Source organism: Cetorhinus maximus, chromosome 5, assembly GCF_964194155.1.
Source record: "Cetorhinus maximus chromosome 5, sCetMax3.hap1.1, whole genome shotgun sequence".
In the NCBI taxonomy this organism is placed as follows: Eukaryota; Metazoa; Chordata; class Chondrichthyes; order Lamniformes; family Cetorhinidae; genus Cetorhinus; species Cetorhinus maximus.
The window spans coordinates 92,645,534-92,668,900 of record NC_135883.1 but is presented as its reverse complement, the minus strand read 5'-3'; the positions used below and the strand labels follow the sequence as shown (position 1 = coordinate 92,668,900).

Here is a 23,367-nt window from a genome sequence, read left to right as displayed (position 1 = left end):
AATTGCTAATCTACCTGAGAACCGTTGAGCAGCCAAAGCATTAAATAAAGGGACTTCCAGGTATCTCCGTCCTGCATCAAAAAGAATTTATCTACAAGCCATTGAATGAAATAGCATGCATCTGTATAGGATTGCTTATGTTCTCAGGACCTCCCAAACACTTCACAGCTAAGTAAAGTATCTTTCATGTAAACAAACACCACAATCAAATTGTATGGAGCAATGAGATAAAAAAAAACAGGTTAATCTGTTGCGACGCTGTTGATTTTAGGTTAGACATCAAGGGCACAATTTTGAGTTCAGTGGGCCGCCGTGCTCGGCGGGCCCAAGAGCAGGCGGGAAACAGGCTGCCCATGATGGGCCCCCGACTGCGATTTCACGCTCGCCGGCCAATTAAGGCCCAGCCAGTGTGAAACGCGGCTCCTCACTGGTCAGGAAGGGCCGAGTGGAGTCGGGGGCCTGTTGGCTGCCGGGTCCAATGGCGACTGGGTGGCCGGTTTAAAACAGCTCAGGCAGATCCTGGAAGGCTGCCGTAGAAGAACGCCTGTGCTGCGTGAGCAAAGTGATGTATTCAAGTGCAGCTGGAGCCACCCGGGGGCAGGGCAGGTCAGGTGGCACTCAGAACCCGCTTTTCGGATGAATGCCTCGCCGTCCTCCTAGAGGAGGTTGCAGCCAGGAGGGACACCCTTGTTCCCAGAGATGGGAGGAGGAGGCCACCGCACCTCACCAAAAGGGCATTGGAGGAGGTGGCAATGCTGGTGAGCAGCCATGACGTGGTGCGGCTCACATGGGTGCAGTGCCAGAGGAGGTTCAATAACCTGCTGCGCTCAGGAAGGGTGAGTACCATGTTGGCATGTGTCAGTGTGCAGAAGTGTTAACCTCTGGTACTAGAGTCTGAGTGCCAACTGTCAATCACGCCGGAGCTGGCCAAAGGGGTGAGCCCTGGCAGCTTGGACTGAGTGCCTTGTGGCTCGAGGCCCAAGACTCGGATGTGCCCTGTGAGGTGCTCCTCAGGTGGGGTTGGCCAGGCTGCAGTGGAGCTTCAGGTAGAGAGTGGACTAATCAATGCTCCTCTGTCCTTTCAGGAGAAGACAAGCTATAACCAAGCAGAGAGGTCACAGGCAGGCAGAGGCAGCCCAACCTGCTGCTGCTGACCAGGTTCAAGCAGGGTGCCTTTGAGCTGGAGAGCCGGCACACTCCACGTGCAACCTCGTGTGGAGAGGCGGGGGTGCCAGATGAAGGTAAGACTGCAGTGCACAGAGGTGAGGGTTGCAGATTGTGCAACCATTCTAGTGTAGCCTCCTCATTAATGGGAGCCTCCAGCCTGGAGTCCCCATTTATCATTGAAAGACGATGGCACCATGATGCAGATCTCCATTGTCTCATCAGGGTGCCTGGCATGCACAGTGACAGTCTGATGACTTTAACTAATGACATGTCCTTCTTCTCTCTTTTAGATTCACCAGCATGCACTCTCTCTCTGGACCCCGAAGGGCCACCCCTGACACTGGAGAACCACCGGGCTTCATTTGCACCTGCTTCACACCTGCTCTCTGAAGCAGGCACCAGCGTAGATACCAACATCTCGATGGGCATTAGATTGGCGGCTAGAATGTCAGTGCATATTGGTGAAGGCACATCACACTCACTTAAGTGCAGGTGGAGGCAGAGAGTGCCAAGGGTGCCGGCAGTTGGAGGACAGTTGGGGACCAGGGCGATGCTCAGTCCAAGGCAGGTGATGAGACTCTGGAGTCATCCATTAGGCAGCAGATGCTGAATGTCCAACGGTATGTGCAGGAGGATCTGGCGGAGATCCATGAGGGTCTGCGTACCATGGTCTCCGTTGTGGAGGAGTCCGTGCGGAGCATGAGCACTGTGTTGACTGCGTCCTCCATTGAGAGTGGCAACTCATGGAGAGGCAGTGCCAGGGACAGAATCAGGGGTTCCTGGGGTTGCGCTTGGACCTGCAAGCCCTCACACAGGCAATTGACCTCAGGTGGTCAGTGTCAGTGTGGGAGATGGATGAGGCACCCAGTATCCTAGCTAGGTGCCCGTCCATCAAGGGTGAACAGTGAGGTCCAGAGCCACCTCACAACACACGAGCTGCTTATTGTCTCTGCGAGCTCCTCTCGGGGTGCTCCAGATGATGGAAGCAACTCCCTCCTGCCTCCGCCAGTGACCGTCGCATCTGATGAGGCTGCGTTGACTGGGGAGATGCCAAGCGTGGCAGTAGCCGCACCCTCCCAGGCGCGGCCAGCACAGGCTCCACTGGCTAGAGGACGACCCCTAAGGTCATCAAGGCCAAAAAGACGGCAGTCATCAGGCTGTCTCCAATGCCAGTGCCAGCGATGTTGGGGGGGTGGTGGCACCAAGATGCAGCACTCAGAAACCTAAGTTAAACGTACCATGAGCACAAGAGGGACAGTTCACGGGTGATTTTCTGTTCATTTATGTTTGGTTTATATGTCTGCTGGTGTGGATATCAACACCAGTAATGGTAATATCATTATGCTTTCAATGCTACAACATTAAATTTGCTTTGGTTCTGATGGCCTGAGTATGCCTCACCTTTTTTCTTTCTGGTGCAGGATACACCAGTAAATAATGCTGGACATGAGTGGCCCGATACTTTATTGAACAAGCATTGATTGGACTTGGGTGCAACTAGGTCATTTCAGACATCTGGGATACAGGTGGCAGCCCTGGCACGAGGTGGAAGCAGATCTTTGGTAGCCAGGCTGAAGGAGTGTTGAATAAAGGCATCCCTGCCTCGCTGGAGTTTACAGAGGTCTGCCTCCACGCCTTCAGTATTCTCCTCACCATGCTCCTCTTCGGACTCTCTGCTGGATTCATCATTTGTGGCCTGTGCAGCTGCATTAAGATCCCCTTCCTCCAGTGGGTCCCCCCTTGCCAGTCGCAGATTGTGGAGAGCGCAGCATGCAACCATTATCAGTGACACCTGCTCTGGGGGGTATTGTAGTGCACCCCCTGAATGGTCCAGGTATTGGAAGTGCATCTTGAGAAGACCTATGGTCCTCTCTACCACTGCACTTGTGGAGGCATGACTCCTATTGTAATGCTTCTCTCCCTCTGTTCTTGGGTGGCGGAGAGGCTTCATGAGCCACCTCTTCAATAGATAGCCCTGGTTACCCAGCAGCCATCCATCCAGGCGTGCTAGAGCACTGAAGAGCCTCGGCACCTGGAAGTGTCTGAGGATGTAAGCGTCATGGGAGCTGCCAGGGTACCTTGCACAGACTTGCAGAATCTGCATCCTGTGATCACACATTATCTGCACATTCATGGAATAGAAGCCCTTCCTACTGACCAAGGCACTTGGTTGACTGGCTGGCACCTTGATGGCCACATGTGTGCAGTCGATGGCACCCTGGATGTGGGGGAGCCCAGCAATCACTGCAAAGCCTCTGGCTCACTCAGCCTGGCTGGCCTCGTCCATACAGTAAAGAATAAGTGTCAGTACCCACCAGAACAAAGCTTCTGTCACCAGCTTAACGCAGTTATGAATAGCTGATTGGGAGACTCCACACAGATCCCCCACCGACCCCTGGAAAGAGCCGGAGGCATAGAAGTTGAGGGCCACTGTGACCTTCAGAGCCACTGGCACAGGGTGTCCACCCATACAGTAGGAGCTTATCTCGGGCCCAAACATCTGACAAATGGAGGTCACGCTCTCCCTTGAGAGACAGAGCCTCCTTTGGCATTGCACCTCAGACATATTGAGTTAGCTGGAGCCCTGGCAGCAGGATAGTGACATCTTCTGTGGGCCCTTCTGCCTTGGGGCGCAGGGTCAGCAGGAAGTCCTTATGCCTGCGCCTCTCCTCCAACGGGTCCCTCCCCTGGAAGCTGCATTGGGACACCTGGCCTCCTCTCCCTTCTGCCCCTCTCCCTCCTCAGAGGAGGAGGTGCCACTAGCAGAGACTACAATCCCTATTACCAGGGTAACAGAAGGTTTCTTATACCTGGAAGGGTCCACACGGTCTGAATCCTCCAGGGCCTTGGCGACACCAATAAATCATAAAATGAAGCTGGGAAATGCTAAGAATGAAGCTCAGAACAGGGATGAAGCTGTCAAGTACCAATAAGCAGCCAGCAGCAACTAGCTCCTAAACTCCTCACTGCTCATACTGGTAATGTTTGTTGACCCTTTTTATCCCTCTCTTGGATGAGGTTTAGCAAATTGTTTGCTGGCTGGCTGGCTGCCTGCCCACGAGCACGAAATTGCACAGGCAATGTTAAATACAGCTTAATTGGCCTTGAAGTTGATGGCGGATGCGGCTCCGACTAAAGTATTACGCAAGTGCGCAATGACATCGGAACACTAACCCAACGTCATGACGTGTTATTTTATGTTCAAGCAGGTTGGGTGCGTGCCCGCCAACTCAGCAAAAAGTTTCTGCCCCAGGAGAACACTACTGGTGTTCCAATAATGCCACAGGATTCTCTCTCTCCACCAGATGGCCTCAGTTTAACATCTCATCTGACAGATGGCATCTCAGTACTGCAATGAAGTGAAGTGAAGTTGTGCAGAAGGCTCTGGGGTGGGGTTTCAATGTACAATTTTCTGACTCAGGTAAAATTACTACCACTGAGCCAGGCTAATATCATTTGTTCAGTAATTTCGAGCAAAATATACAGATATAAAAATTACATGGGTGGTATCTAAGTGCCATAATGGTGGCTTAGTTTTGTAGCAGAGCAACTTTTGAGGCACATGGTTCTCAGTTCAAGCTCTACCCGTGTTTAAAACCATGGTCCAAGCTGACATAGTACAAAACTGAAGCTGTTCTGCATTGCCAGTGGGTATTGTCCTTCAGAAAATGTGTTGAGCTGTTGGATGAGCCTTAAGTTTTAAGAGGCTATAAAAGACTCCTTTGCACTATTTGGAAAAGGGTAGGAAGCTCTTCTCATGTTGTAATCAACATTCCATATTTGTCTACTTAACGGTAATTACATGTAATTGAGACAGACTATCCAAATGTAAATTATTTCTTTAAGTTGTCTTTTGTCTAACATTTCCCACTTCTCTTGAGCTGAGTTCCAGTTTGTACCATCTTCTCCACTTACCTTGACATAAAACTGTCTTGATCAATGATAAATGTTTCAAGGCAGAATTTTCTGTGGTTCATCCAACTGGCAAAGGGAGGCTGGAGAAACTGTAAACAGCTGTTTGTGCCATTACTGAGAAGAATTTATTTGAATTAAGTTTGGACATGCTCCATGTCCATCACATTCCTATACTATTGAATTGGAAAACAGCAGGTTCCAGCTTTGTCAGTAACAATGAAGGAATATTGAATTATTGTCCTACCTCTCCTCCTTACGCTGCCTAGAGTCCATCCTGACTGCATCTAGCTATATGTAAACAGAACAGATGCATAGAAACTGCATCGGGGAAATACATTCTCTGATGCTTTTTGGGATATTTGGAAATTGGCTATGGCTTAGTGATATTATCGCTGTACTAGTAATGCTCTGTGGTTTGAATCCAATAAATTGGATAATAAATAATATTGAATTCAATAGAAGTCTGGAATTAAAAGTCTGATGATCACCATGAAACCATTGTTGATTGTTGTAAAAGCCCATCTGGTTCACTAATGTCCTTTAGGGAAGGAAACCAGACCCACAGCAATGTCATTGACCCTTAAAATGCCCTCTGGCTTGCTAAGCAGTTCATTCGGTTGTATCAAACCGCTACAAAGTCACAAAAAAGGAATGAAATGGGGAGGCCCAGCTGACATCAACCTAGGCACCAGAAATGACAATGGCAATCTCAGCCCTGTTGACCTTGCTAAGTCCTCCTTAGTAACATCTGGGGCTAGTGCCAAATTTGGGAGATGTGTCTCACAAATTAGTCAGCCTGACATAGTCATTCTCACAGAATCATACCTTACGGATAACGTCCCAGACACCACCATCACCATCCCTGGATATGTCCTGTCCCAACGGCAGGACAGACCCAGCAGAGGTGGCGGCACAGTGGTATACAGTCGGGAGGGAGTTGCCCTGGGAGTCCTCGACATCGACTCCAGCCCCCATGAAGTCTCATGGCATCAGGTCAAACATGGGCAAGGAAACCTCCTACTGATTACCAGGTACCACCCTCCCTCAGCTGATGAATCAGTGCTTCTCCATGTTGAACACCACTTGGAGGAAGCACTGAGGGTGGCAAGGATGCAGAATTTACGCTGGGTGGGGGACTTCAATGTCCATCATCAACAGTGGCTCAGTAGCACCACTACTGCCTGAGCTGGCTGGGTCCTAAATGACATAGCTACTAGACTGGGTCTGCAGTAGGTGGTGAGGGAACCAACAAGAGGGAAAAACATACTTGACCTCATCCTCACCAACCTGCCTGCCGCAGATGCATCTGTCCATGACAGTATCGGTAGGAGTGACCACCGCACACTCATTGGGGAGACGAAGTCCCGCCTTCACATTGAGGATACCCTCCGTGTTGTGTGGCACCACCGCCATGCTAAATGGGATAGATTTCGAACAGATCTAGCAACTTAAAACTGGTATCCATAAGGGGCTGTGGGTGATCAGCAGCAGAATTGTACACAACCACAATCTATAACCTCATGACCTGGCATATCCCCCACTCCATCAAGCCAGGGGATCAACCCTGGTTCAATGAAGAGTGCAGGAGGGCATGCCAGGAACAGGACCAGGCATACCTAAAAAGGTGTCAACCTGTTGAATCTATAACACAGGACTACTTGCATGCCAAACAGCACAAGCAGCAAGTGATAAACAGAGCTACGGGATCCCACAACCAACGGATCAGATCTAAGCTCTGCAGTCCCAACATATCCAGTTGTGAATGGTGGAGGACAATTAAATAACTCAGGGAGGAGACTCCACAAATGTCCCCATTCTCAATGATGTAGGAGCCCAATGCATCAGTGCAGAAGATAAGACTGAAGCATTTGCTACAATCTTAAGCCAGAAGTGCCAAGTGGATGATCCATCTCGGCCTGCTGGAGGTCCCCAGCATCACAGATGCCAGTTTTCAGCCAATTTGATTCACTCCACCTGATAAAGAAATGGCTTAAGGCACTGGATACTGCAAGGGCTATGGGCCCTGACAATATTCCGGCAGTGGTACTGAAGACTTGTGCTCCAGAACTAGCCAAGTCCCTAGCTAAGCTGTTCCAGTACAGCTTCAGCTGTGGCTCAGTTCATAGCACCCTCGCCTTTGAATCAGAGGGTTGTGGGTTCATGTCCCACTCCCGGAAACCAAGAACTGTGATTGTACTCGAAAGAGTTGCAATCTGTGACTGTTGATAACTCGAAAGAGTTTCAACACTGGAATGTACCCAGCAATGTGTAAAATTGCCCAGGTGTGTCCTGTACACAAAAAGCAGGACAAATCCAACCCTGTCAATTACCACCCGCTCAGCCTACTCTCCATCATCAGTAAAGTAATGGGTCATCAACAGTGCTATCAAGCAGCACTTGCTTAGCAATAATCTGCTCATTGGTGCCCAGTTAGGGTTCCACCAAGGCCACTCAGCTCCTGATCTCATTACAGCCCTGGTTTCAACATGGAGAAGAGCTGAACTCCCGAGGTGAGGTGAGAGTGACTGTCCTTGACATCAAGGCCACATTTGACCGAGTGTGGCATCAAGGAGCCCTAGCAGAACTGGAGTTAATGGGAATCATGGGGGAAACTCTCTGCTGGTTGGAGTCATAACCAGCACAAAGGAAGACGGTTGTGGTTGTTGGAGGTCAGTTATCTCAGTTCCGGGACATCACCACAGGAGTTCCCCAGGGTAGTGTCCACGGCCCAACCATCTTCGGCTGCTTCATCAATGACCTTCATTCCATCATAAGGTCAAAAGTTGGGACGTTCACTGATGATTGCACGATGTTCAGCACCATTCACGATGACTCAGATACTGAAGCAGTGCATGTCCAAATGCAGCAAGACCTGGACAATATCCAGGCTTGGGCAGACAAGTAACATTCACGCCACACGTGTCAAGCAATGACCATCTCCAACAAGAGAGAATCCAACCATTGCCCCTTGATGCTCAATGGCATTACACACTGAATTCCCCACTGACCAGAAATTGAGCTGGAATGGCCATATAAATACTGTGGCTACAAGAGGTCAGAGGCTAGGGATCGTGCAACGAGTAACCCACCTCCTGACTCCCCAGAGCCTGTCCACTACCTACAAGGCACAAGTCAGGAGTGTGATGGAATACTCCCCACTTGCCTGGATGAGTGCAGCTCCCACAACCATCAAGCAGCTCAACAACGTCCAGGACAAAGCAGCCTGCTTGATTGGCAGCACATCCATAACCATTCACTCCTTACACCTCCGATACACAGTAGCTGCAGTGCGTACCATCTACAAGATACATTGCAGGAATTCACCAAGGCTTCTTCAATAGCACCTTCCAAACCCATGACCACGACCATCTAGAAGGTCAAGGGCAGTAGATAAAGTTCATACGGACTTGAAATGTTATCTCTCTCTCTACAGATGCTGTCAGGCCCGCTGAGTTTTTCCAGCATTTTTTGTTTTCATTTCAGATTTCCAGCATCTGCAGTATTTTGCCTTTATTACGCAAGGGCAGCAGATAGATGAGAACACCATCACCTGGAAGCTCCCCTCCAAGTCACTCACCATCCTGACTCGGAAATATATTGCCGTTCCTTCATTGTTACTGGGTCAAAATCTTAGAACACCCTTCCTAACAGCACTGTGGGTGTACCTACACCACCATCTTCTCAAGAGCAACTAGGGATGGGCAATAAATGATGGCCTAGCCAGTGAAGCCCACATCCCATGAATGAATAAAAAAAAAAAGGTATTCAGAATTCAAGCATGAGTGGAGGAAACAAAATGTTAGTCACAGCCTGTGAAATTATCCTGAATATTGCCTTGCAGGAGCCCCAAAGGAAACTCAATTTTGGTGCATTTGATTGGTAGTTCAGAGCTGCTAACATCCCTACAGAAACTTTTTAGAGCTAAACTCGATTCTAATTTTGGTAAATGTCCTAGCCCCAAGTTCAGCCCGAGTAGAGAAAGTCCTGCCCCAAAAATCTAGGCTCACACCTCTGAAGGGAACCAAGACAAGGGAACTGAATTATCTGTTTATAATTGAAACTCATCTCTCTCACATATGTTTCTCAGTAATGCAAGAAAGCAAAGGTTAGCAGAATATATTGAAAATTAAAACTGAAGGCGACTGGGGAATCTTCCATGCTGAAGGAAGCTCCCACAAACTGAATACAGTGCCAATAGTACTCGTCATCATTACTACAATGTTTTTTCTGATTTTAGTATTTGCTAAAACAATTTCAGATGGTGAAATGCCTTTCAAATTTAATATGATTTGTAACTTTAGCAAATTCTTACTTGACTGGTTTCAGGTGCAGATAATGGGGGGTGGGGAAAGACACAAAAATGCCCCTAATTTGGTATCAAATGGCTGGTATACAAAATGGAAAACAAGTTTATACTCAATTAATTAAGTACAAAGCATAAACAACCCTCGCCTAGATGAGCATAATTAAACTCTTAACACAAATAACTCCAATGGTCCCTGCTTTTGGCTTCCAATGAATCTTTATGGCAAAACCTGCTTCACATTTAAAGAAAAGCTTTCATACAAAGGCATTTTTTAAAAACACATTTGCTATTTCATATTAATTTTACTACCTGCAATCTTTCCTATATGTATTAACCTTGATGTACCAGTATTCATAAAAGATATTTCATCTTAATATACAGGTGTATATATTATATTCATAAACATCATAATAGCCATCTCCCACTAGGAAAAAGTAATATGGAAGGAGAAAGGGAGTATTATGAGATGTCCCTGAAATTCATTTGCCCACTAAAGGTCAAGTGTAGTCAGTTTGAGAATATGATCATAGCATTCGGCTGGCACATCAATTAGTCTGACCTTTTTGTTCTGTAATTTTAATATACTCCATAAGAGGTTCTGTGTGACCTAGTTATAAGGTACAGTTGCAAATGCTGGCCTTTGAGGGAACCAATTTGGAATTTTCTAATTGACAGATTTAGCAGAAATGCAGCTTCCCTGTCATCACATTATTCTGATACAACCTCCCCACTAGAATATAAGTGGGATAAGGTTCATTTTCAATTTTCAGGATGAAAAACTATTGACTTACACTGAGGAATATATTTTCATATACATGAAACTTAAAAGAAAATCAAAGCCATTTTAAGTAGTAAGACAACAATGTACAGAGCCATCCATCCTTCATTCTCTAGTGACATTTGAATTGGAACACAGAAAAGGTGCAAAATATTTCATATCACAGACACACCCAAGAAATGTATATCATAAGATCAGAACCCATATTTCAGATATTTTTGGAGTTGTTCCCTGGGTATGCACTAGCTTGTCTGCACCATCACTATTACTGTATTGTGCTTTGAGCCATTAGCAAAACATTAGACACTATCTCCTGCTCATGATGTGGCAAGACCACACTTTACACCCACTCCTTTTTATAGGTTAGTTATGTTATACATTTGTACTAATTCAAATCAGTTTTAGTTTTTGCATTAACATTAAATTTGTGGTGTAACTCAGATGTGTTGCTTAAATTGAATTTGGCACTTCCAGCAGGTAGTCTTCAATTGGAGCAATAAAAACAATCTGGGAGCTTTTTACTAGAGTGATAAAAATTTTGGCAGCTTCATGTCAACATTAAAATTTAACTCTCCTTTCAACACAGCTGTGTAGTGCTTTGATATTGCTGATCATAGAATGAAGAGAGAATGTTAATGAACTCTGGTCCACTAGCTCTTCACTACCCTAAACAGGTACAGCACTTGTAGCATATCAGCATCCCTAGAAGTATAATTTTCTGGGGCACAACATTGGTTAGAAAATCTGAAACAGGAGAACTGAACGATTAATATTGGCAGTTAAATTTAAATTTGTTCCAAATTCTATGGTTTTGTTTTTTTCTTCAAAAGACTGAATGAGCACCAAAAAGAAAATTCTTGAAAAGTTAAATGGTTACTAACTGATGAAATAAATGAGGTTACAGTCTTTAAAATTAAGGATATAAACTTTGTAGATTAGAATATTCCCATATGTTATTTGTATTGTACTTCACTGTGCAATTGGATGTTTCCTGTATAAATTCACATTTGCAATTGGTTAGCTTTAACTTTCAGCCTCTTATCCTCCCACACCCCTTGTTTTCCTTCATGGGTATGAGATTTTCAATTTCCTTTTTCACAATCTTGAGAAAATCACTTTTTCATTCACTTTGGTATAGTTAAGTTTTCTGTAATTGTACTTGGGTGCAAAAGTACAAAAAAAACAATGACATTCTCATCCAGGTGAAGTTAAGACTTCCCAATGCACAAGGAAATGAATATAAGCCATAAATATATTGGAGTTTTAAACAAATGTAAACAATACATTAAACACTTTATAACAAGTGAATATAATGAAATAAATTAAACAGATCTTTCTCTTTTCCCCCAGTTTCATTAACATAGCCAGAATGTTGTGCTGAAAGAAAGGCAAGAGGCATAAATCTTTAAGTGAATGAAATTCACTGCTAGTATTCCAGTGCTATAGAAAAATATAAACTGAACAGAAACCAGCAGTTATGTAAAAGAATATTCAAGCACATTATGTAGTGGGACTTTGAGATGAGAAGTTTTCCAGATAAGCAAGAGTGCCACTAATATGAGCATTATCATGGGCATAGTGAAATCAGATGTAGGAGGTCTTGGAAGTGGAGCAAACTTGGTACATCAAAGACTCTATGCATTATATTTGAATGCTTTGTCACAAAAGCCAATTTGCAATTGCAAGAAATAAAATCTACATTCCTATAGATGCACGACAAATTTATTATCCCACAAATTCTGAGCATGCATCTATCTACAGGTAACTTATCATCTATTGGTGAAAAGATGAAGAACTTAAAAAAACATGGCTTTGCTTCTTGAGTCATACTCTATTGAGGCTTCAGAAGCAGTGGCGAATCAATTATATTTAAAAGACAAACCATCAAGAATAATAAATGGATGAAGTATTATTGAAGAAAATTTCCTTTCTAGCTGCTTCAGCAAGGAACGAAGCCCAAATGGCATTGTGTAACCATAGCAGTCAACATATTTGTAGACAACAAAAACAAAAATAGCTGGAAAAACTCAGCAGGTCTGACAGCATCTGTGGAGAGGAAGACAGAGTTAACGTTTCGAGTCCGTATGACTCTTCATCAGAACTAAAGAGAAATAGAAATGAGGTGAAATATAAGCTGTTTAAGGGGGTTGGGACAGGTGGAGCTGAATAGAGGGCCAGTGATAGGTGGAGGCAAAGGAGAGATTGCCAAAGATGTCATAGACAAAAGGTCAAAGGGGTGTTGACGGTGGTGATATTAGCTAAAGGATGTGCTAATGGTAACAATGAGGGTAGAAAGCAGGATGAGCAAGTGACAGATGGCCCTAGTGGGGGTGGGGTAGGAGTCAAAATAGGCTAAAAGGTGGAGATGAAACAATGGATGGAATAAATTTAAAAATAATAAAAATAGGTGGGAAAAGAAAAATATTTTTTAAATTATTAGAAAAAAAGGGGCTGAGGACATCCCCCTTTTCGATCCCCTTTTTTCTTATAATTATATATTTTTTTATAATTTTTCTTTTCCCACCTATTTCTATTATTTTTAAAATTTATTTCCATCCACTGTTTCATCTCCACCTTTTAGCCTATTTCGATCCCTTCCCCCTACTCCACCCCCACTAGGGCCATCTGTCACTTGCTCATCCTGCTTAATTACCCTTTGTTTACATTACCCTTAATGTCACCATGAGCACATCCTTTAGCTAATATCACCACCGTCAACACCCCTTTGACCTTTTGTCTATGACATCTTTGGCAATCTCTCCTTTGCCTCCACCTATCACTGGCCCTCTATTCAGCTCCACCTGTCCCAACCCCCTTAAACAGTTTATATTTCACCTCATTTCTATTTCTCTTAAGCATCTGATGAAGAGTCATACGGACTCGAAACGTTAACTCTATCTTCCTCTCCACAGATGCTGTCAGACCTGCTGAGTTTTTCCAGCTATTTTTGTTTTTCTTTCAGATTTCCAGCATCCGCAGTATATTGCTTTTATCTTTGTAGACAACGGTCATTTACAGTATAACTTTAATGCCATGAAAGGGGTGGGGGGGCACAAAAATAAGCATTCACCATAAACTGTAACTTTATAAATAGTTAAAAATCCAATAAAGCTGTATGTACAATACAGAGTTGCTTATACAAAAATGACAAAGAAACCACTAGTGCTGCTGAGAACAAACTTACACTATAAAAAGTGAAGCATTTGTTTCATTATAATATATAAATAGAGTGTGAACTCTACCGTGTAAATATAGAAAAAAAACATAAGAAGCAAATATACCTTTTTCAGGAGTTTGTGTTCAGAAAATAAGTTATTTTCTGTCTAACAAAAGGTCATCAATCTGCAATGCTAATTCTGTTTCTCTCTCCACAAATGCTGCCTGACCTGAGTATTTCCAGCATTTTTGTTTTTATTTCAGATTTCCAGCATCCACAGTATTTATTTTACCATCTAAGTGTATACTTCTCTGTTGTAGTACTGTGAAGTTCTCTATTGTCCAAATTCTTGTCATTAACTGAAAATCATCCTTTAGCAATGTTCACATAAGTTTGATATTGAAATTTTGATGGGAATTTGCACTTCATATTGCACCTGCACTATTTGAACAAGGCCAGGATTCATGAGTTATAATGAATCGGTGCAGTGTAACAAGTGATCAATGTGTAGAGACCAGTACATACGACATGCTTCCCTTCCAAAGCTGCAAAGCACCTGAAGAAGTGATACTATATCGAATATACCAAGATCACCTTAGCTTTACTAGATGTTCCATTTTATACCCTTTTCAGAATAACCTGATAATTACAAATAGTGCATTTCAATTCTGGTTTGGATATACATAGGAACTGAATACCTACAACAATGTAACTCTGTAACTTTAAATAATTATTACTACTGGATTAGGAAATGTACTTTAACAAATTAGTCTTCCAATGAGGTGCAGGTATGCAACCTAAATAATCTATATCTCATTGGCTCATTATTTTTGTATCATCTTAAAGTTTAAACACAAGATATCACGCTTTTACTATTTGTAGATATTAAACTAATATGTCAATTCCTAGCTAGATTAACAGCAACATTTAATGTAATGTGACTACATTTTTTATGGACAAGGCTAAGGGTCAGGACAAGGTTCTATTGTACCTTTAGGAAATCCAGTTAACAGTTCTGCATATATTTAAAGACAGATTAGATTTTCCAATTAATCACACATGAATAATGAGAAGCAAATGCAATGTCATCAATTTTCTCCAAATGGTTCAATTTAGAAGCAACATCACGGGAAAAAAATGACAAAATGTAACTGTAACAGGATGAAAGTGCTTCTTGTGCAGATTTTGTGCACAAAAAAACCCTAAAGGGAAAGTGCAACAGGCAGTTTGAAAACATCCCAAAAGACACTGTTTAACTATTAAGCTAGCACCTAATATGTGTTTGTCTCCCTCTAGTTTCAAAGCCTCAGTTAGCTGTAACCTCAGAACATATATGCCATCAAACAAGTTTACTTGCGATGGTTAATTCATACAAAATCAAAGTATTTTTGTACATGCAGAATCGTTAATAATGCAACTCCATGGTATATTTGGAACTCCTTAGCCACAGAACATAATCATGGTGATCCCTAATAAACATTATTTTCAGTACAAGTATACACAGTTGATCACATTCACACGATGTTCCTTCTGTTTTGCCAGTCAAGTGCAGAAATATCATGTTAATGTTCAAGTAACCTAGGGATAACTTAAGATGAGCATTCTGCACAATCTTTTTGTTTGGGTGTTGCATCTTCTGAAGCTGTTTCACTGTTCGTTCCTGCATCCCCATTTAAGATGGCATCTAGAACTGGTTTCTGTTCTGTCACTTATATAAAAAAAAATCAGTATTAATAGTTTATCCAAAAAATGCATGCAAGTGGTATAGCTGCTTTAGGATTTATGTTTTTGACAAGTTTTCATTCTGCAAATAAAATGTATTTGTATCATTTAATCGTATAATATGATGAAGCTAATTTTCAGGAACACTTAAAGGTTAAGTCAAATTAGCATACTGTTGAGTACCTGTTAGCAGCTGACAACAATCATAACAGTATAGACTGCCCTGGCACATCAGAAATGTGTAGACATTTTAGCAGGAAGAAATAGAAGCTAATTTCTAAAACACAACCTTTAGTGAAAGAGATTAAAGAGTATTCACCCAACAATTCAGCTGATAATGGCAGAGCACAATGAACCCCACAGACTAAGAAAGTCCCAGCCTGTGTTGAAAAAGGTACATACCATCTGCACAACATTGTGCCAATGATGGCCTCAATTCACCAGGATAGAGAGAGGAGAAAAGTCAACCAAGCTTCTTACTTCTGTATGTATAAACATTAGATGTCGGTAGAATATAGCTTAACTGTTGATGTCCTTCATGTTTGACTACCCTGCTGACACTCAGTCTAGACTCACACTTGGAGATTATCCTTTTGGGCAAGATATTGGATTGCGGTAGGCTCCTGAGCAACCACACTATATTATCTTTATTCAGTCCGAAAGTATGGTTGTCAACTTTGGCTCAGTAGTAAAATTCTCACCTCTGAACCCAGACGGTCATGGGGTTTGGGTTCAAGTCCTAGTTCAGAGATGGGGCACACAATTTAGTATCTAATTTAGTACCGCCTTTCAGTTGAGATGTTAAACTGAGAACTCAGCCAACTTTCAGGTGGATGCGATACTATTTGAAGTGAAAGCAGGGGATTCTCCCATCTCCTGGCAGAAATTTATTCATCAACTAACATTACTAAAACATATCTGGTTAAAATCACACTACAGTTTATGGGGGCCTTGCTGTGCACAAATTGGTGCCACATCTCTGCAACACAACATTAACTATACATCATTGATTGTAAAGTGCTTTGAAACATCCTAAGGGTGTGACAGGTTCTATATAAATTCTCTCTTTCTATGTTATTATTTCTTTCTATGGTATTTAACATCTTGGGGTGCCTTAGTACCATTCAAGTCAATAATGTTGACCATTTTCAAATTTCTACCTGCTAGGGGTTTGGCGTCACCACTTCCATCATTTCTGCCAACAGCTGCGTTTCTGCTTTCCTCCAGCTCATCAAGATACAAGCGATAACGATGCCCAGTCTCATCCTCATAATCCACATTTTCATCATCAGAGTCTATCTCTGGAGCAACATACACCACTTCAAACTCAATCTCTCCTCTCTTTAAAAGAAAAGACAACATTTGGGTTGAGATGAGGAATTATAAAGACAAGAAGTCACTTGTGGGAGTGGTGTATAGGTCCCCTAATTGTAACTACACAGGACAGAGTATTAAAAAAAAGAGTTAATGGGGAGCTTGCCAGAAAGGGGCAGCAATAATTATGGGGGGGTTTTAATCTACATATAAACTGGAAAAATTAGATGGGCAAAGGTAGCATAGATGAGGAGTTCATAGAATGTTTTTGGAATATTTTCTTAGAACAGCACATTCTGGAGCCAACCAGAGAGCAGGCTATACGAGACCTGATATTGTGCAACGAGATAGGATTAATTGTTGACCTCCTAGTGAAGGCACCCCAAGGTAGCTGCGGTCACAATATGATTGAATTTTACATTCATTTTGAGGGAGAAACGAGTGCATCCAAGACTAGTATTTTAAACTTAAATAAGGCCAATTATGAGGGCATGAAAGCAGAGCTAGCTAAAGTGATCTTGGCAAATGAGGTTAAGGGATATGTCAATAGAAGTTGAGTGGCAAACATTTAAAGGGATATTTCAGAATACACAGAATATATACAATCCAATGAGAAAGAAAAGTTCCAAGGGGAGGGCCCATCATCCGTGGTTAACTAAAAAAGTTAAAGACAGTATCAAATTTAAAGAAAAAGCATATAATTACGCAAAGACGGGTGGCAGGTCAGAAGATTGGAAAGAATATGAACAGCAAAGAATGACAAAAAGATTAATAAGGAGGGAAAAATTAGAGTATGAGAGAAAACAAGCTAGTAATATAAAGATGGATAGTAAGAGTTTCTATAGATATTTAAATAAGAAAAGAGTCAACAAAGTGTGCATTGGTCCTACAGAGAATGCATTTTGGGAATTCATAATGGAAAGTAGGGAGATGGCAGATGAATTAAACAGGTATTTTTTTTCGATCTTCACTATAGAGGACATCCCGGAAATAGCTGTAAATCAGGAAGTGGAAGGGAGGGAGGAACCCAGGAAAATTGCATTCATCGGGGAAGTGGTATGGAGCTAATTATTGGGGCTGCAGGATGACAAATCTCCAGGTCTGGATGGACTTCACCCTAAGGTCTTGAAAGAAGTGGCTAGTGAGATAGTTGATGCACTGGTTGTAATTTTCCAAAATTCCCTAGATTAAGGCAAGGTTCCATTTCATTAGAAAATAGCAAATATAACTCCTTTATTCAAAAAGGGAGGGAGACAGAAAGCAGGAAACTATGGGCCAGTTGGCTAACATCTGTCATAGGGAAAATGTTAGAAGCAATTATTAAACATGTTATAGCAGGGCACTTACAAAAAATTCAAGGCAATCAGGCAGAGTCAACATGGTTTTGTAAAAGGGAAATCATGTTTAACCAATTTATTGGAGTTCTTTGAAGAAGTCACATGTGATGTGGATAAAGGGGAACCAGTGGATGTACTGTACTTGGATTTCCAGAAGGCATTTGATAAAGTGCCCCATCAAAGGTTATTGCAGAAAATAAAAGCTCATGGTGTAGGGGGTAACATATTGGCATGGATAGAAAATTAACTAGCTAACAGGAACAGCATAAATGAGTTTATTTCTGGTTGGCAGGATGACGAGTGGTGTGCCACAGGGATCAGTGCTGGGGCCTCAACTTTATACTAGTTATATAAATTACTCGGATGAAGGGATGAAGGAATGGTTGCTAAATTTGCTGACAACACAAAGATAGGTAGGAAAGTAAATTGTGAAGAGGACATAAGGAGGCTAAAAAATGACGTAGATAGGTTAAGTGAGTGGGCAAAGGTCTGGCAAATGGAGTTTAACGTGGACAAATGTGAAATTGTTCATTTTGGCAAGAAGAATAAAAAAGAAAATTATCTAAATGGTGAGAGATTGCAGAGCTCTGAGATTCAGAGGGATCCGGGTGTCCTAGTGCATGAATCACAAAAGGTTAGTATGCAGGTACAGCAGGTAATGAGGAAAGCTAATAGAATGTATCATTTATTGTGAGAGGAATTGAATATAAAAGTACGGAGGTTATGATTCAGTTGTACAGGGCTTTGGTGAGACCTTATCTGGAGTATTGTGTACAGTACTTGTCTTCTTATTTAAAGAAAGATGGAACTGCATTAGAAGCAGTTTAGAGAAGGTTTGCTAGACTAATACCAGGAACGGGCAGGTTGTCTTATGAGGAAAGGCGGGACAGGTTAGGCTTGTATCCACTGGAATTTAGAAGAGTAAGAGGTGACTTGAGTGAAACCTTTAAGATCCTGAGGGATCCTGACAGGGTGGATGTGGAAGTGATGTTTCCTCTTGTGGGAGAATCTAGAACTAGGGGTCACTGTTTAAAAATAAAGGGTCGCTCATTTAAGATAGAGATGAGGAGAATTTTTTTCTCTGAGGGTTGTAAATCTTTGGAATTCTCCTCCTCAAAAGGCAGTGAAAGCAGAGTCTTTGAATATTTTTAAGACAGAACTAGACAGATTCTTGATTAACAAGGGGGTGAAAGGTTATCGGGGGTAAGTAGGAATGAGGGGTTGAGGTTACATTCAGATCTGCCATGATCTTATTGAATGGCAGTGCAGGCTCGAGGGGCCGAGTGGCCTACTCCTGCTCCTAATTCATATGTTCATATATTAAATATTTCACAACTGAGCACCAAAGAAGGTTTTTGTAACTTTCTATTGCTGATAACAAAGCAGAATTATAGAAATGTATGAAAACACAGAGCATTCGTACGTTTGAAAAATGATATAAATAGGCTGTAAATTTTAAAAATACTCATTTAAACATATTGTAAATATTTATATTCATCTTGCCAAGAAGATAGGTAGACTTTAGTTGGAACACAGAAAATACATAGCAGGTCCATCAACATCAGTCCAGCAAGAAGACAGATTAAAATTTCAGGTGCATGCTCTTTATTAAAATTGCAAAGTGGTAGGTGCATAGTCAGAACTGGAAAGTGGCAAACGAGCCTTATTTTAGCTACCGCATACATGTACCTCTATACAAGGTAAGTTTAATTACCTGCTGGGAGAGAATAGTAACAGCTTCTTTGTGTTTGGAATCTCTTAAATTGATTCCATTAACAGCTAGTATGGCATCTCCAACATGCAGGCCACCACATCGCTCAGCAGGTTGACCTGGGTGGATTTCTGATATTAGAATTGGGACTCCATGCTCTTTGCCACCCTGTTTGATAGTTAGAAAGCAGTCACATTTAGTCAAAATCTGGACAATGCGCTTTTTTTATTTTCAATCTTACAAATTATCTCATCACCCATGGTATGTTATAAGACTTCATAACAACTCCTGTTGCTAGTATAGTAGTTCTCAAGCATGTTAAACTCTAAATTCTACTGTAATTTTCTTTCAGAATTATAAATACCTGATCATATTTGTTTCTGTCCTTGGTCTGCTGCAATGTTCCAGTGAAGCCCAATGCAAGTGTGAGGAACAGCACCTCATCTTTTGACTAGGCATTTTACAGCCTTCTGGACTAAACATCAAGTTCAATAATAATAAGAACAGAAAATGCTGCAAAAACTCAGCAGGTCTAACAACTCTGTTTCTCTCTCCACAGATCCTGTCAGACCTGCTGAGTTTTTCCAGCATTTTCTGTTTTTATTTTAGGTTTCCAACACCTGCAGTATTTTGCTTTTATCAAGATCAATAACTGCAGAGTGTGAACTTTGTCCTCCATTTTTAATTGTGTTTTTTTTGGCCAAGTGCTAGTCTGTATCTTGTCTTCATGTGTTTGCTTTAACAGAGCTGCCCTTTATTCTGCCGTTAGCACTTACACTGGATCAATGTCTTGTTTCTCTAGCACAACCATGACCACTCCCTTGCCTCTTGTTCTATGACATCTTTGTCATTTAAACTCCCCCACCCTCTAACCTATTCCTGACCTTCCTTTTTGTTCTACTTTACCCCCCGTCTTCTGCAGTATTTTAGTTTTATTTTACTGCACACTGTATTCTCAGAGCAGCATTAAAGCTCTTGATGAGGTGCAACTTTCTCCAGTTAAATACATGTAAACTTGTTGTTATTGTCTTTGGCTCCAGCCACACTTTTTTGTCATTGCATTAGGCTTCATTAACCTCCTAAAATGCTACTTTGAAATTAATACAGGAGGTGCAAAACCTCAGACATCCTACCTAAGCCTAAACTAAGTCCTTTCTCTTACCATTGCTAGCTACTAACTTGTTTCAACCTCCGGAACATTCCTCGCCTCTGTTCCCGGATCTCCGCTGCTGCTTATGTGTTTCATAGATGTAAATTATTGTTGTATTAGCCAATATGCATTATCCTATAAGCTGCCGATCAGGTATCAGAGTAAACAATAGTTTGCAAATCACAACGTAAATTTTTCAATACAACCTTTTAAAACTTTAATTTTTAAAGTTGTGTGTGCAGTATCAGGGTTACCTTGAGTGAGATTAAAGGTCACAGGTAGATTCTATTCACAAATGCAACCATAATTCATACTTGTAGTGTATATTGAAATAAGAGAATCTAAGCTTTTTAACTTTGTGCACACCATGGAACATCATAAACCTGTTACATGTTTAACTAAATATACTCATTAACTTGCACGTACCTCAATCTACAGACAGCAGATACTGGAGTCCTAATGTGAGATGTATCTACCGACAAAGCAATAGCTGCAGGAACAGCCATTTACAAACTAGCAGCCCAAGAAATTTCAACAAATCCACAGGAAACCAAGAAGCCTGTGCTTTGCAACTTAATCTACACTTGTGGGCCTCATATGTCCCACAGGTAACAATTTGGACGCCAGAAGCAGTTAAGGCAACACTCCTATACTGTTTGCTGCTATGAATACTGGCTCACCATCCAAAAAATTGAAAAAAATGTATCAGCTTCAGACGCCACATACTACTGCTCACAAAGCCAGCATATATTACAAGATCAAGGATATACTGCATATCATTTTCTTTTCATTGAAATCAATGGAAAATTTGTCCTTTACAATATCTGCCATTTAGGCTTCCCTAGATTAATACAAATGAAGCTTCTGCATGAAGTCAACAGTCCAAAACACCATCTCTCTCTTCTACCCATAATAGTGCTTTCCTGTACTCCAACTAGACAGCTGTATAAATGTCAGAAAATAAATGTTAAAACGTACTCACTGTAATAGATATGCCAAGACCTTCATGATCCTCTTTGACTAACAGTACTTTCCGAATTGGCCCAACACCTTGGGTCTTCCTTATGATATCTGGGTCCTATTTCAGAAAGGAAAAAAGTAAATCATTTTTAAACATGGAAATAAAGACAAGCTCTCAAGATTCTTATTACATTCTTATTAGAAAAATGTACAATTGATAGAAAAATATGCTTAATACTATTATACACACTTGCCAAATAAGAAGTAGAGAAATTGGAATTTATTTTTATTTAATGTTGACTGAAGTGATTTATAATTGGACAATAGTTCCCTGAGGCATTAAGAACATAAGAGTCTAGTGAAATATAATCTTGTTGCAATTAATGATAAATTAGCAACTGAGATCAAACAGTCTGACAAGGAAATTATTAAAAACATGGGAGTTCAATTTAAGAGGTTAAGAACGTAACCATGTTATTATGCTTTCAGAATTCTCATTTTTCCAAAGTTCTAGCACTACTAGAGATCATTTACAGAGGTGATGGGCCATAACTTCCAACGCTGGCCCACAGGAATCAGAAGAAATAATTACATACTTGTCTGGTTTTGCAAATTACGCTGACACTTCCATTCACCAGAGCTGCTTGGGGTCTGCATTGAAAGACTCCTCGCAGAACCCAGCGAAGTGCAGCTCTGGCGAATTCAAGGAGGCCACGCCCCCTATTTTACAGCACTTGCTGCCATAAAGCAGTTAAGTTTAAAGGGCCAGGGAAATTGACAGGCCAGGGAGAAGCTAAGTGTCTAAGGTAAGTGGATAGGATTTGGGGGGGGGAGGGGTCGGTCCGAGGTAGGGGGGCATGGGTGGAGGTGGGAGTCCGAGGTCTGGGGACGGAGGCCAGTCACAGGTACAGTGGGTAAGGGGTTGGGGTCCAAGGTCAGCGATAGGAGGTCCGGAAAGCTGGGGGGGGGACTCATGGGCGGGGGTCGGGGCTGTCGGAGGTGCGAGTCCCGTGAGGTCAGTCTGGGTTTTTATAATAATTACTCAGACGTTTAAAGAGGTTTTGGTTCTTCTAGCTTTTTCTGCGTAACTACTGGTATAACCCTGACGGAACCATCCAAAGTTTGCAATTAAAACCGCATTTTCAGATGGTTCCCAGTTCAGCGCAATTGCCCAGAGGAAGTGTGCACTTCTGGGCAATTGCCGTGCAAACCCTTGACTGGGAACTTCCCAGAGGGATTCCCCAGCGCATCTTTGGGGTACCCCCAAAATCCGATGCTGGGGAGCTCGGAAGTTACAGGCCGATATATATTATTCTCATCCCTGGTATCATACTATTAAATATCTTCTGCATCCATTTGAAAACCTTGATATCCTTCCTAAAGTGCGGTGCTCAGAATTGAATACAATGCTCCTTTTCTGCAAGAATTGCTTTTACGTATGTATGTGAAACATAATTTGAGCTGTAGGGATGATTTAGAACTTGCAGGAACCATTCAGCCCATCAACTGAAGCTGCCTATTATAATCCCATTTCCCAGTATTCTTTTATATTCTTCCTTTTCAAATACCTACCCAATTCCTTTTTAAATGAAGTTATTGTCACTATAACATCAACTACTTGTGGTCATGCTTTCCAAGTTCTAACAACCCGGATTTTTTTAAAAATCACAACTTCCTTGTTGATTCCTCTAGTGATAATTCTGAGTAAATGTTCTTTTGTAACTGATTCCCCAACCAAGAGAAATATTTAATTTGTCAAAACTTCAGAATTTTGGAAATATCAATCAGATGCTCCTCTTAGTCTCCCCTATTCCAGACAAATATAATTTCTCATTCACATATCCCTGTGA

The 23,367-nt window shown here is 42.0% G+C and overlaps 1 protein-coding gene across 1 annotated transcript in view; it reads right to left on the bottom strand.

The window, feature by feature from the left end:
- Window positions 1-13,174: 13,174 nt before the first annotated feature.
- The window catches only part of gopc (golgi-associated PDZ and coiled-coil motif containing), a 43,800-nt gene continuing 33,607 nt past the window's right edge, over window positions 13,175-23,367 (bottom strand). The window contains exons 5-8 of the mRNA XM_078542202.1: window positions 21,540-21,635; window positions 19,411-19,575; window positions 16,206-16,386; window positions 13,175-15,031 (exon numbers count right to left, since the gene is read on the bottom strand). Coding sequence (XP_078398328.1) covers window positions 14,913-15,031; window positions 16,206-16,386; window positions 19,411-19,575; window positions 21,540-21,635 — 561 coding nt within the window. The 3' untranslated portion in view covers window positions 13,175-14,912. The remainder of the gene's footprint in view (window positions 15,032-16,205; window positions 16,387-19,410; window positions 19,576-21,539; window positions 21,636-23,367) is intronic.